Source organism: Hemicordylus capensis, chromosome 1 (genome assembly GCF_027244095.1).
Source record: "Hemicordylus capensis ecotype Gifberg chromosome 1, rHemCap1.1.pri, whole genome shotgun sequence".
NCBI lineage: Eukaryota > Metazoa > Chordata > Lepidosauria > Squamata > Cordylidae > Hemicordylus > Hemicordylus capensis.
The window spans coordinates 142,819,426-142,834,758 of NC_069657.1; the positions used below are offsets into that span (position 1 = coordinate 142,819,426).

A 15,333-nucleotide genomic window follows, 5' to 3' on the forward strand; every position below is an offset into this window, starting at 1 on the left:
CCTAAAAGTGGCAATCCATCTAAAATTAAAGTCGCTTGCTAGTAGTGGACCCAAGTTAGTAGGTTAAATGGATGCAGACTGGGCTGAGAATCAAACAGACCAGAAGTCAACCAGTGGTTATGTATTCTTTTATGGTAGTGGAGGAGTCAGTTGATGTAGCTGCAAGCACGGACTTGTAAAATTGATGGACTTGTAAAATGGAAAGGACTTGTAAAATTGATGTATTGTCCAAGTGAACAAATGGTATCCAATGTGCTAACTAAGCCGTTGCCCAGGGATCGTTTCAAACCCTTGAAAGAGAAGTTGGGAATTATAGACAGCAGCATGAGCCAATGAGGAGGAGTGTTAGAGCTAGGACCCTGGCAGCATCAGCTCTCAGCTGCAATGTCTCATAGTGACCACGGGCGGGGCGGGGGGTAGGGTTATGGATAAAAGTGTTGGACTCCTCTCCTCTTTGTTATTCCAGTGTTAGTCTCCATTTTGTATCTCCAGAGATAGCTGTTTGTTTTGGCCTCTCTCTTCAGCCATGAGTTACAACTGAAATTAAGCTTCAGGCTCTTTATCACCTGATTGTAACCTTTTCTTTAAATAAATCCTTGTAGTTCTTCAATACTAAAGAACTGCCTCAAGACCTCTTGCTTTGCTGCTTTCTCACCAAACTGGTTTTGCTCTGCTATTTGGGGCCTGCACTGCCATTCTTTCCCTACAGAAAGAAAGAAAGCCATCTACAATGTGTGCAAAAACCTGGGGCTCCCTTGCTCAATGGACATCTGGCTTGGGGGAAAGCAAACACATCCTCATTCTATTGATCTCTCACTCTGTTTATGAGGGATATCAATATTCTAACAAAACTAAACAGCTGCTTAGTTCCTTATTACTTTGCTAATACTTGTGCTGGCTTCTTTATTTTTTGAGTTTGTTTAATAAAGTGGTTTGCTCCCTTCGCTATATAACACCTGTTGAACATATTAAAAATGATTATAAGGTTGGGGAGAGAGAGAGAGAGAGAGAGAGAGAGAGAGAGAGAGAGAGAGAGAGAGAGAGAGAGAGAGAGAGAGAAAGCAAAAAATCATAATTGGACTAGAATGAAATTTGCCAGTGGCAAAAGGACAATTCAGGCTTCCCATGAACTACAGTACTCCCCACTCCCCTGGAAGTTCTTCACATGGGGCTTTTAAAGCCTTTTAACTTGCATCTCCTCCAGACTGGAGGGGGTGCATTCACATATCGGCCAGATTTACCCCAAAGTCCCAGTGAGCTATCAGGGAGCAGTTCACACACAGTTCAGATTTTTCACAGCACAGTAGAGTGTAGCCTGATTTATATCCCGGGTAAAAAAAAAAAAAATCCAGTATTTGTGTCGGGTTTTTTGGACAACTTCAAGTTCGCCGTAAAGCCTCCAGGTAAACTCATGGTAAAGCCTGCTGTGTGTAAAAGTCCCTGCTCAGTCAAAAGAATTCCACTTCCAGTTTAGTTGGAAAGAAGAATAAGTTCTCTCCTGACATCTGAACTTTTATAATTAACCTCCTTGCAATAAACCAGGGGTTCTTAACCTAGGGTCCATGGACCTCCTGTGGAACATGGGGTTGATCCAGGTGATCCAGGGGAAATTAAATATTTACTATATACTTAAATATTTACTTGCCCAGGCACAGAGCATCTCTAGTTCTCCCCCTCCTTCCCGCTCCCTCTTGGCTCTCCCCCATTCTCCCCCATTTTCTCCCCCCGCCGCTGTTTTCGCCCCCCCTGCCGTCCCCCCCTGCTTTCTCTCCCCCCTCCGCCAGCACACCCATCATCAATTTTATTATGGCCGTTGGCCAGCAGAGGCCAACACACCCGTCCACCGCCACTTTCCTTTCCCCCTCCCAACAGCTCGCTTGCAAACTCTCACGAGAGCTGCCATACATAGGACTAGCAACAGGTACGTCTTAGAGAATTATATACATAGATTTAAAGATGCCTCCACATAAACATTATTTCGAAACAAATATGGTACATCCCTGCCCCAAGTGCTGCCCCACTTCTCTGGAATTCCCTTTCCCTGCAGATTCATTTAGCTCCTTCCTTGCTGATTTTTAAATAGTTATTGAAGACTTTGCTTTTTCACCAGGCTTTTACCCTGTAGTTTACCTATTTGCTTTCCCCCCTTTTTTCTTGTTTGTTAGTTACTTTAGTTTTATTTAGAATGTAATTTTAATGCTGTCTTGTTTTGCATGTTTTTGTACACCACCCAGAGTCTTTGGAGTGGGTGGTATATCAAATGTTTCTAACAAACAAACAAACAAATAAATAAATACATCCCTTATTTTTCTTGAATTTTAATTATATAATTTTAATGGGAGTCCATAGGTAATACTTGCTGATCTGGAGGGTCCATAGGTGCCAAAAGGTTAAGAATCCCTACAATAAATTCAGATCTGAATCCAAGATTTGGCTCTCAAGTGGGTTTCAGATCTCAGCTTAAGCCTAACCAATAAAGAGATAATGGGCTGTGGTGGGGAGTCCAGAGACTTGTGTTTTGGGTGGAGGAATTTTGTATTGCAAATTGCTGGATGGATCTGTTAAACCATTTTTTCTTAAAGATGTTTTTTATATCCCTGACTTCTCAAGCTCCTTGATTTCAATATCCAAGCTAGAGAAACAAGGCTGTGAACTGTATATTAAAAATGGACAATGTGTTGTTACCCAGAATGGAGAAGTTTGCCTTGTAGGCTCTAAATCCAAAGGTCTTTACAGTGTGGAGGAGCAATCTACAGACAGCAAGGTTCACTTCATTAGGCTGGTATGCCTTAGGTTTAGACTGGGCTGATCTTTCTCTAAGTTATGCCTGCATGAAAACTGCTTGCAACTGTGGCATAGATGCCTAGGACACAGGAGCTATGAGTCAATCCAGAACATGAAGGAAAAGGGATTAGTTAATGGCATTGATTTTGTACCATGTGACATTGTAACTAACTGTGTTTGTTGTCTTGAGTCCAAAGCAGTTAACAAGCCATTTCCTAAACAGAGTGAAAGGAAGATCAGAAGACCCCTAGAGCTGATCCACAGCAATATATCTGGACCACTACCAGCAACCATAGGTAATCAAAAATATTTTCTAACAATAATAGATGATTTCTCATGATACACGTGTGTATTTCTACTAAAGGAGAAATCGCAGACGCTGGAGAAATTACAAGAATATGTGGCCATGGCAAACAACAAATTTGGCTGGAAGCCAAAGATCCTACGCACAGACAGTGGAGGAGAATATATGTCCAACGCCACACAGCATTTCCTGAGAGAACATGGAATCGTGCATCAAACCACGGTAGCTTCCAACGCATCACAGAATGAAGTGTCAGAAAATAGAAGTCTACTGGATATGGTAAGATGCATGCTTGCTGATGCACACCTCTCACAGAAATTCTGGGGAGAAGGTATCATGACTGCTGCATACAGTACATACAAAACAGAATGCACACAAAGCCTATAGGAACAACACCATATGAACTTTGGCATGGTCATAAGCTGTCCATCTGCGTGTTTTTGGAAGCACGGCTTACTCATATATCCCAAAGGAAAAAAGGACTAAGTTAGGGGCTAGGGCCACAAAAGGGATTTTTGTAGGCTACTCAGCAGAATCCAAAGGCTACAGGATTCTGGATCATGACACCAACAAGATAACCATAAGCAGAGCGGTGTACTTTGATGAGAATGAAAGAGCTACACCTTCAGTGGAGGCCTACACCGAAGCAAGCAACCAAACCAAGCACCCTGATGAAAGTTATAGGCTGCAAATGGGTTTTCAAACCCAAACATGATGCTGATGGTGAGATTCAGCGCTACAAAGCCAGATTAGTAGCAAAAGGATATTCGCAGAAATATGGAGAAGATTATGATGAAACCTTTGCACCAGTGGTTAAACATACCACAGTAAGGACTCTGTTAAGTATTGCTGCTAGCAAAGGAATGCATGTTGAACACCTAGACGTGAAAACTGCATTCTTGCATGACGAACTAGAAGAGGACATTTACATGCAACAACCACCAGGTTTCTTAGAGAAAGGCAAAGAGGACTATGTATGCAAACTGCAAAAGAGCATTTATGGTTTAAAACAGGCTGCCAGAGCATGGAACATAAAACTAAATGATATGCTGCTTCAAGCAAACTTCAAAAGAAGCAACGCGGATCCCTGCCTGTACACAAGGTGCATCAATGGCAAGTGGACTTACATTTTGGCATATGTTGATGATTTGATTATTGCCTATGAAAATCCAGATGACAGCAAGGAAATAATGCATCATCTGAACAGAGATGTGGAAGTCAAGCGACTTGGCAACATTGCACACTACTTGGGCATTCAAGTACAAAGAGAGAAAGATGGAAGTTTCCTCATCAACCAAGAACAGAAAATTAAAGACTTGATAAACCTGCTCAGACTGGAAAATGCAAATCCTACACCAACTCCAATGGAAGAGAACTACACAAAGCAAGAAGATCAAACTGAGCCACTATCTGACAACCATAGATATCGTGAAGCATTGGGTAAGCTTTTATACATTAGTACACTCACTAGGCCAGATATTAGCACAGCAGTTGGCTTACTTTGCAGAAAGACTGCATCACCAACAGTCAAGGACTGGAATGCAATTAAGAGACTTGTTAGGTACCTAAAGGGTACTGCACACTTTAAGCTCAAGCTACCAGCTAACAGTCAACCAAAACTAGAAGTATGCGTAGATGCAGACTGGGGTGGAGATCTAACAGAAAGGAAATCCACCAGCGGTCACATAATTTTCTATGGAGATGGAGCCATAAGCTGGTCAAGCACAAAACAAGACATAGTAGCATCATCAACCACTGAAGCGGAATATGTATCGGCTGCACAGGGCTGTCACGAGATACAATGGCTGTGTCAACTACTGAAGGGCCTAGGTACAGATGTACCACAGCCCATACCAGTGTATGAAGACAATCAAAGCTGCATTCAACTCTCCAAACAAGAAGATGTAAAGGGGCGTACCAAACATATTGATGTAAAGTACCATGTAGCGAGAAGTCTGCAGAAAGATGGACTAATCAAGCTGATCTACTGCCCGACAAATGAAATGCTTGCAGACATACTCACTAAGCCACTACCAAGACCCTGCTTTGAAAAGCTGAGAGAGAAAATGAATCTTGTGAACTGAGTCATGAGACATCGAGAGGGGGTGTTGGAAGTAAAGGACTTTGCGCTGTCTCGTCTCAGACAGTGGAGGACAGACTAGTGAGTCAGAGGGCTACAGGGTCAAGACATTGGTCATCCCTTCTCCACTGCTCTGATACTATCCCTTTGATATGTAGATTGCTAATCTCAGGGACTAACTTCCTTCCTCTCTCTCTTCCCTACCTGTCCTTCTACCTTGCAACATGGCAAGCCTCTCTCCCTGCACCATATGTGCAGAGAAGATGCAGAATCCATCTGCATCCAGCTAGATAGATAGAGATCCTAACTCCTCACTTTCCTATCTAGAATGGAGTTCCTTAATAAATGCCTTTTATATTGATTTGAAACTATGAATTGGCTCCAAGTTACTTTACTCTCAGCATACACGCATGCCTAACTAAATCTGCTGTGTTGTGCCTCTGTGCACTCTGCTATAATGAGAAAGGGATTCTCTCAGCACAGAGAATTTCCAACACTAACAACCCCCAGGGTGGGCTTCAAATAGGCCCCTTAGTCCAATACTAGGACCTCCAGACTGAGTGCACTTCCCAACAGGGTTGGTGCTGCCGTGCAACGTGACAGCTGACTCCTCCCCAGCACTGCCTAACAGCCTATTTAGATGCTGTGCGATGTCTGCAACCTTCGCACAAGGCAGACAAGTCATCATGCGGGCTACACGCACATCACAAGCCCATCTCTTTATACCCCTAATGATCTAATCACCCACTACAAGGAGACCCCTAACTAGGAGACACTACTAAGAGACTCTCTAACCCTCAGAGGAGTATCCTCTGTGTGAGAGGACATGGGTGCTTCACCCAAGGAAGGGGTCCCTTCTAAGGAAGCATTCCCCTCTTCCTCAGACTGTCCTCCTTCCCTGAAACTCTCATTCTCCCTGACATCACAAACCCATCTCTCTATTCCCCTAGCAATTGAATCACCCACTACTAGGAGACCCCTAACTAGGAGACACTACTAGGAGACCCCCTAACCCCCAGAGGAGTATCCTCTGTGCTAGAGCATATGGGCACAGCACACAAAGAAGAGGTCCCCTCCAAGGGAGCATTCCCCTCTACTTCAGACTGATGTTCTCCTTCCCTGAAACCCTCATTCTCCATGACAGCAAAGGAGCTGTCAGCCTGGGAGTGGGATTCCTTTATCATGTCTCTGAGGGTCCCACCTGCATACCTTGCTGCCTCCCTCCTAGCTCAGTATTGTCTACACAGACTGGCAGTGGCTTTCCCAGGGTAGAGTCTCTCTCAGCCATATCTCGGAGATGGGAGGGAACTTGGAACCTTCTCTTCCCAGAGTGGACTCATCCCCTGAGCAGAATATATTACAGTGCTCACACATGTACTCCCTCATTCAAATGTAAACCAGGGCAGACCCTGCTTAGCTACCACAAGACCAGCTCTCCTGTGGTCAGGGGGAAACCCAATATGGGCTCCTTGAGTGGGATGCCAGCTGATTTGCTGGTTGGGTCCAGCATTCAAAGTTCTCCTTATGGTGTCCTCCCTTCAAGAAAAACAGATACACTTTGCAGTACCTACTCATCCTCTCCACTAAGGAAGGCATTTACAGGTTCTCATTTTCAAGCCATGCCCTTGACATATCTGTGGAACAGGGCCTCTGCCCCATGGCCAGGGGCAAGTGGAGGACCTTAAACATGATGTCCTACACTGCTCCTTTTATGGAGCAGTAAGAGAAAACACACTGGGTCAGATCACAGGTTCTAAAACAGATTGTGTTAATTACTTGCTAGCGGACATGTTCCCTTATGTTAGTTATCATGCAGCTATTTTTGCTTTAAAAAAAAAAATTAGGAAGAGAAGTGTATCTGCTAGCCCTGCCACACATCTGGCTGAGGTGTAGTTCCAGGACTAGCACTCTTACTCGTGTTGTACCCATCAGAGCTATAACTATAGTTAAGAATTTAGGATTAAATATCTTTTAATTTTGTGCATTTTGTTAAGTTAGTTGTTAATTTTTTTACTGTCTAATATCTTATCTGTTTTTCTTTAAGAGTGATGTTTCTACTATTAATAGCTAATAAATAAAATAATGTTGTTATTATTTGCTTGTTTACAAATAATAATAATAATAAGAAGAAGAAGAAGAAGAAGAAGAAGAAGAAGAAGAAGAAGAAGAAGAAGTTTTATAATGCTTTAATATGTATTTTATGACCTGTGGTTACAACAATAAACTTACTTACTTACACAATACACACAGTCCTGAATGTAGAATTGGTTATATTCTGAGCTAACACGTCCCCCTCCCACCCCGCCCCAGTCACATTCTGTTCTTAGAATTGGTGAACTGAATGCAGATTCAGTCTAACCCATTTGCGAAACCAAGCCTTTTGCAAGGTTTGGAACGGTTTAGATTGGCTCCAGATAGCAGAAGGCACCAGTAGAGCATATTCCCTCTGTGCAAATAAAACGAGTTTAACCTTCAGGCCTTTCATCATACCCCGGGAACTGCTCCTTTTATGAGTGTGCTGCTCTTAGCCAAACAGAGACATTTTGCATCTTCTCGCGCAGCTTCTGGCACAAGAAATTCATAGCATAAAGAGAAGTGGGTTCCTCCTTCTTGCCACCGGAAACACTGTTCTGGCTTCTGCTTCCACCTCCCCGCAAAGCACAGCTGACCCGCCTGCACTGGGTGCGAGTTGGTGACCAGTGACAGATTTCTGCATGTTTGAGGTTGATGGCTTTGCTGGCCGTGCTTTGACCCCACCAGGGTTAGTGGTGGGGGTGCTAGCCCCCTGGACTGCCTTCTTGGCCTTTCTCTCTCTTCTTATTCTTTGGCTGGGTGCCGTCCCCTCCTAAGGCAGCTCCTGGGGAGGCAAGAGTCGTTTCCACTGTTCTGGTTTTAGGAAGGGGCTGCAATTCTGGTCAAGCACATACTTTTGGGGTGGAAGTGCTGGCATTTCCAGTTTGAGGAGTGTTTGAGGTCGATGGCTTGGCTGGTGGTGCTTTGACCACACCCAGGAGCAGATTAATGCATAGGCAATATAGGCACTTGCCTATGGCGACAACTTTTGAAGGGCGGCAAATTTTGAGAGTAGTGTGCAAGTAAAGGGCTTGGGTCAGGGGAAAGTTAAATCTTCCTTCTCTACCTTTTAAAAACCGCCACTGCACATCGGGATGGCGGCAGGATGGTGATGGTGTGGCAGGGACAGTGGCAAGGGCTCTTCCCACTGGTCTGCCTGCCTGCCAAACAACAGGTCGGGCCATTTCCAGCCCATTTCAGGGCTGCCTGTGCATGGGGAAAAGATTTAACTCCCGCTCCCCAAGCCCTTTCCTTATAAAGGAGAATCCTTGCCCCTCGATCCAGGGCAGCAAATCTTTGGTTGTCTATAGGCGGCAAACAGCTTAATCTGCCCGGGACCACACCAGGCTTAGCGGGGGCGGGGGGGGCACCAGACCCCTAGACTGGCTTCTTGACCATTTTTCCTCTTCTTATTCTTTGGCTGGGTGCCATCCCCTCCTAAGCCAGCTCCTGGAGAGGCTAGAGTCATTTCCACTGTTTAGGAAGGGGGTCGCAATTCTGGCCAAGCACATACTTTTGAGATGGAAGTGCTGGCATTTCCAGTTTAAAATATCTCGGGTAACAAGGGATGGGGAAGAAAACTCTGCCTGAGATCTTGGTAGGCTGCTGCCAGTCAGAGCAGATGCTACTGCACTAGAGGGACCAATGGTCTGACTCAATAACAAGCAGTATCTGTGCACCTGCCTTTTGGCTTCAGTTTGGAAGAGCTTCACCACCTCAGCTGGAATTTGCCTGGGGCAATAGAGGGAGGACTTTTATGTTGCTATCGCTTAAACCAGAAGTTCTGAACCTTGAGTTCCAGATGTTGGACTACAACTCACACCATCCCCAGTCACAATGGCCAAAGGGATAATAGGGACAATAGATGTTGTTGGGGAAAGGGGATGTATTGCCCTCTTGAATCAGTTGTGCTTTGTCCGAGCATCCCCCCCACCACAATAGTCCTTTTCTTGGTGGTGGTGGGGGTCTCCATGGCCTTTCCCTCTCATGCCACTGAGCCCCGGGTCAGGTGGCTCAATCCTTGAAGAAGGATCTCACTTGTCCTAAAACTGACCCTGGTGACTGGCTTTGATCATGAGTAGGTCTGGTGGGCATGAACCCCTCAAAGGGGGAAGGGGCTGCCCCTTCCCCAACCTCTCTGAGGAAAAGATAGAACTTGCCTGCTAGGGAATTCCTGCCCCTTCCTTTCAAAGCCTGCCTATAGCACCCCCACCTAAAACATTTGCATGGACAGTGCAGATAAGGGGCTGTGGCACAGACACTTAAACCCATTCAGAATTCCAGGATCTGGCCCGGCGTGGTGCTGTATACAGATCACCAGGCATGGGGATTCCTGGGAGTAGAGATCCCCAATTTCCAGCATCCTCAGGATGGCTGTGTCACCCATGGTTGGGGGAGGCGCAAGGAGTGGTACAGATCCTCACAGGGGCTGTTCCAACTTTGAGACATCTCCAACTTTATTACTCCTGAATCCCTGCTTGTGGCAGGCCCTTAAAAGCAGACACAAGCGCCGTCCCCCCATGAGGGGGCCATTTGCCAGCACATACCTGCCTGCGTAGATGGTGTAGGCACAGGGCTCGGGTGTGGTCCGCTAGCATGGGCGTAACTGGGGGAGGCAGCCAGGGCACATGCCCTAGGTGCCACTGAGGGGAGGGCACCACGCCAGTGCCTGCCACCCCCACCCCATTGCCCACCTGCCCAGTCCCAAGGCCCCTCAGCCGCTTGCCTTGCCCTCCGGCCTAGGATCGGAGCTGCCTGCAAACTGGGACACAGCAGCTCCTTCTCTTCCCGCCTCTCAGCTGATCGGCAGTGGGTGGGGCTTCGTGCATGCCTCCCTGAAGCCTGAACTCGAGTATGCCGGCAGGCCCCAAGCAAGCAAGCAAGCAAGCAAGCAAGGAGGCAGGCAGAGTTCTCTGTAGACCCTCTGTCCAGGCCAGCCAGCCCAGCCTTTGCCAGGTAGAATGTGAATTCCTTTTTGTGGTTACCCCCCGCGCATATATAGGGATCTGCTTGCCACAGGGCTTTGATATGGGTGGTGGGGGAGAGACTGAGAAGTCTCTGAATATTTAATTTAAAACAGATTGGAAAATTTGCTAGCTTTAAAAACAAAAACTATCTAAAAAGGCCTATAAGTGGCTTGTTTCATGGCAAAAAATTACAAAAACTTCTGGAACAAACAATATTACATTAATTTATTCATCCATCCATCCATCCATCCATCCATCCATCCATTTAAATACACTTATGTTCAAGTTGTTTTGCAACCCAGGTCTGAATGAGAACTATGAAGCATGTGTTGTGCTTTTATTTTATTTTATTCTATTTTTCTTGTGTGTGAACTGCTCCACAATAACTCGCAGGGACTTCAGGGTAAATCTGGCCAACATGTGAATGCAGAACCTCCATTCCAGAGGAGATGTGTGTTAAAGGGCTTTAAAAGCCTCGTGTGAAAAACCTCCCGGAATCAAACTTTACTGAATTTTTCAGAATTCTGAGAAAACATACATAGGCTCACATTGCATGGTTGAAAGTCTCCTTTGCTAATCTGAAGCGAAGGGGCCATTTTAATAATTAGTGTTTCTAGTGTGTTCTAGGCATTAAAGGTAGCACAAATATATAGTATTCAATGTATATCACTATATATTGTGAAGTGTGCGTGTGTGTATTCAGTGAAATGTATTTTCAGGCAGCATACTTATTTTGAAATATCAGACTTAAATCCTTGGGGGCCTGGGGTGTGTGGAGGCCCTGGACTTTGAGGGGCTGGGGGCCCATTTTAAAATCTCATCTCTGGGCCCATTCCAACCTTGCTATGCTGCTGGCAGAATAGATACATATGTATTGATCATTACACATGGGTTTCTGCACAACACCTGCACAGAAGAAACTTCCATGTAGAAAATGTGTCTCTTTAAATTGACCCTGAATTTTCCATCCATGATTGGGATATCTGAGAGTTAGAGTCAATAATAAAAGCACAGCACCCTGCTTGTGACAGGAAGGGGCAAATTACAATGATTTCTTAGTCTGGCAGGGGCTGGTTTTGGCCCTGGCAGAACATGGCTATCTGCTCCTGTTGCAAATTCCTCTGTCTGGTGTGGCAAACTAATGTATCCTCCTCCCTCCTGGTACCAAAGTAAGCATTAGTGTGGTGAATGCACATATACCCCATCATGAGCCAACAGTCATCATAAGACAAAGGCTGGCAGGAAACATTCACTGGTTTATAGGCTCCCCCCCTCCCTGCTGCCACCTTCTTCTTCCCCTATTTTGCTAGTGGCTATTTGAGCAGGTGATCCTCTAGGACAAAATCATGTTTTTTAAAAAGCATGAGATGAGACAGAAAATGACACTTGGAATCCTCACATAACTCCTGACTGTTGTTCTAAGTGTTTAACAGAGATGGCTCATGTTTTCAGGTGTGGATCAACAACCATGTCTAGATGGTACAGTGTTCCTTTTAACAGGGATTTCCAGATATTGTTGACTACAAGGCTCATCATCCTTGTTTGGACAGGGGCACAATTTCCGTGCTATCTATTTTCCCTAGATAGGCTCCTGCACACTATGTCTGATGTAGCATTCTATGCAGATCTCCCAGTGCGTGGATTCCTGGAAGCAAAGAGCCCCAGTTTTCTGCTGGCCAAGGACAGTGGGCTTGCCCTTTAGGACCATGGGCAGTGACGCACATCCTCACATGGGCGTGCAGACTGGCAAGGTGCAGGGTAGGACAGCGGCTTGGGGGCAGTTGCCGGACCAGGACACCACTTGCCCAAGTGCCTGTCCCTGCACAGAGCAGCCTCCCTCGCTCCCCTTAGTCTGCCATTCTCACGAGAGAGCATTCCTTGGGGTGATGGGCTAGGTCTCCAGTGTGATGATGTCTGAGATGGGACATCACAGGTGGCCCTTCTCATGAGCAAGACTTAGGAGCAAATATCCCCACCTGGGGAAGGGGCTGGCCATCCTTTCCCCAACCTATATGTGAAAAAAGTAGGACTTTGCTGCTCTGCCCTTCATACCTGGCCCCAGGGATCCCTCCTCCCTCCAGGCATTTTCTCCCCTCCCAGGGCTGTGACGGGGTGCCTTGCTCAGGTTGCCACTTGGAGTGTTTGTGCTTGTGAGCATACATGACTGTTGCTCCCTTCTTGGGGAGAAAAGCACCGAGTCCCCATCCTGTCATCCTGTGCCCGCTTGCAAGGTGGGGGGAGCAAGGGGCAGAGTGGGGATCAGGGCTGCCCTTGAGTGACTGTGCAGCTTGACAGGCTGGCCAGTCAAGGATGGGGTGTGGTGCTATTCCTGGAGCCTGGCAACTCCATAGCCACATCGCTGACAGGAGGGGCGTGGCTGATTTTCTGAAAGGCTTCCCATGAGAAGTGCTGAAAGCATGGAGCACCCAAGTCCCTGGGTGTGTGTGAGCTGCCGCCCCTCGATTGGTGTTTGAAAATTGGCACGGAACCACTGTTATAGCTGCATCAGTGGTTGGACGTTACACCTCGGCGGCAAAACCTCAGTTGTCGGTGGTGAACCTTAGAAATAACTCAAGCTGGAGTTTGGTGAGACAAACCAGAGCTAGCTTTCGGGTCGTAACCATGGTCTCACGCATTCGAGCATAATGGAGTTACAACCATGGCCAAGTTTAACTTCAGCTTGCCATTACATCTGAATGCGGCCAGTGTTTATTAAACACATGCTGGTTTGCCTAGACTATAGGCAGCTGCTCTTTGCTCAAGGTTTGCCTCACAGTTACAGCTCCACTCCAGTTACAGCTGGTTGTGCTGCCATCTTGTGGATACATTTGGGAATAGCAGCACTTGATGTTCAGGTTAGCAATGCAATTGATGTGAAACTGCATCAGAACTTGGGAGACAGCAAAAGCTCCCTCTGACACCCAAAGGACAAAATGATCCTGGCTGCTACTTTTTATGTGCCTGTATGAAAGCATCTCAGAGACTTTCCCCCCTGACATCCTGGCCAATAGAAAAATAGTACCAGTTCAAGGGAGCTGGAGCTCTGTTCAGAGTCTCTGGGGCAAGAGGACCATCTCATGCATGACTGTGTCAATTCCCCCAGGCCCCAAATATGGAGGGGGGACCATCCAAAGTATGGCTCAGTCATTGAAATGACCAGGTCAATCCTTTTCATTCAAGGCAGTAAAACAAATCAGTTAAAATATAACCCCGGAATCAAGAATTATTTCAGTATTTGGGGTTTTTTACATTGAGACAGGATGCAGTGGCTGACATACTGTGCACTGTTATGCACACACAGTGGAATGTCACGTCTGCGCAGCTGCGCACAGCACTGTTGGGCAAGTGCAAATAATATACTATAATAGAGTCCCCAAATGCAGCGTTGAGCTTTCCTGCATGGGGGTGAATGTCTCTGCTTGGCTTCTATGGGAGATCATAAAACAGGTCATTTTTCATCACAAGGCCTGGAAGCCAGAGGCGACTCCCACCAACCTAAATGTGACTCCCTGACTAATTGCTTATTAGGCCTGTGCAAAGCTTCTGTTTAAGCGGAATACTGTGTTGCCTTCCTGGCACTGCAGGGAGGCAATCAGCACTGGTGGGGCTCCCTTAAAACTTAAGAAAAAAGAGCCACCCTGAGCCCCAGGGCCATCTTGGAAGGTGGGCACAAAATTCTAGGAACCAGCTGGTGGCATGAAGTGAGCAGTCAGAAGTGGATGCTTATGAAGCACATATCTTCTTAACCTTTACTTTAAGGTTTTCCTTTTGCGGAGAGAACAATCTCTTGTTCTCTCCGGTTTTGCCTTTTGCCTTATTAGACTACACACGGAGAAAGCAAAAGACCCTAGTGACTGCTGGCACTCTGGTTTCCAGGATGGGGTTTGAATCCCTGAGGTGTCATTGCTTGCACATCCCCATCCCTGAGGTGCAATTGCTTGCTTCAAATGCAACTGTGTGTACTTCCTCTTCTGTCCAGTGCTTTTCTGCCTAAATATGTGTCCTTGTTCAGTTAACAGGGAGTTATGCTCAAACTTGCAAAGCTATTCCCTACCTGGACCAGTAACTCTGTGCCTCTGCCACTTGTGGAGACGGGCACAAACATTAATATTAAAATCTTCATATTTGTAAGCCATCCTAGTAGACGGATCTATATCATTCAGCAAGACGGAACTTTATAGCAATGTTGTGCTGTTCTGGATAAAAGGCTGCTCAAGTGATTTTTCTCAGAGCCAATCTCCTTTAATGTAGAGTAAGTAAAGTTGTGCCGAGTCGGTGTCGACTCCAGGCGACCACAGAGCCCTGTGGTTTTCTTTGGTAGTATACAGCAGGGGTTTACCATTACCTCCTCCCGCACAGTATGATTATGCTTTTCAGTAACTTCCTATATTGCTGCTGCCAGATATAGGTGTTTCCCATAGTCTGGGAAACATACCAGAGGGGATTCAAACTAGCAACTTCTTGCTCCCTAAGCAAGTTACTTCCCCAGTGCTCTATTAGGTGGCTGCGCAAAATGCCAGACCCCCCAGAAAATAACCCCAAACGGAGGAGAAGACCCTACATCATACAGCCATCATATTCACCCAGACCAAGCTTCCTCTTCTCCAAGGCCAAGATGATGGCTGCTAACCATTTATCAAGTCTCCTTACATATCCCCTTTACTGCATCCCAAATGCTAGCTACCATTTTAAACTAAGCCCCTAGCTAATATTTTCGGAAGGATTTTTTAAAAAAATCTTATGAGATGCTACTGCTAAAGTGACAGATATCTGAATTTTTTAAAATAAAACAAAGACAACTTTAGGTGGCCTGGCTCTGTGAAGATATTGGACTCATACCACAAGAGACCGATACTGGAGCCTCCATATATTGAATCATCGCTCCAGCAAACTTTTCAACATTAAATTGCAAGTCTGAGCTATTCCACTTAAAAAGCTTGCAAATGGCCCTTCCGGCAGGTCAAGTGGTTTAAATCACTCAGTGCAAGGCTGCGCTTAGAGAATGTATTAGATCAAGGAAAATCCCCAGGAGGCTTTTTGTGTATTTCTCTCTCCAGCATACACACTTCGTAAATTACTGAGAAAAGCTGCATGTATCTGAAAAATAGCTCACTATAAACATGGTC

At 45.9% G+C, this 15,333-nt stretch overlaps 1 protein-coding gene across 1 annotated transcript in view; it reads right to left on the reverse strand.

Moving 5' to 3' along the window:
- LOC128325663 (C-type lectin LmsL-like) overlaps positions 1–9,627 on the reverse strand; it is a 31,628-nt gene extending 22,001 nt beyond the window's left edge. Inside the window, exon 1 of the mRNA XM_053251337.1 lies at positions 9,501–9,627. Within this exon, the coding sequence (XP_053107312.1) occupies positions 9,501–9,627 (127 nt within the window). The remainder of the gene's footprint in view (positions 1–9,500) is intronic.
- Between the last annotated feature and the right edge of the window lie 5,706 nt (positions 9,628–15,333).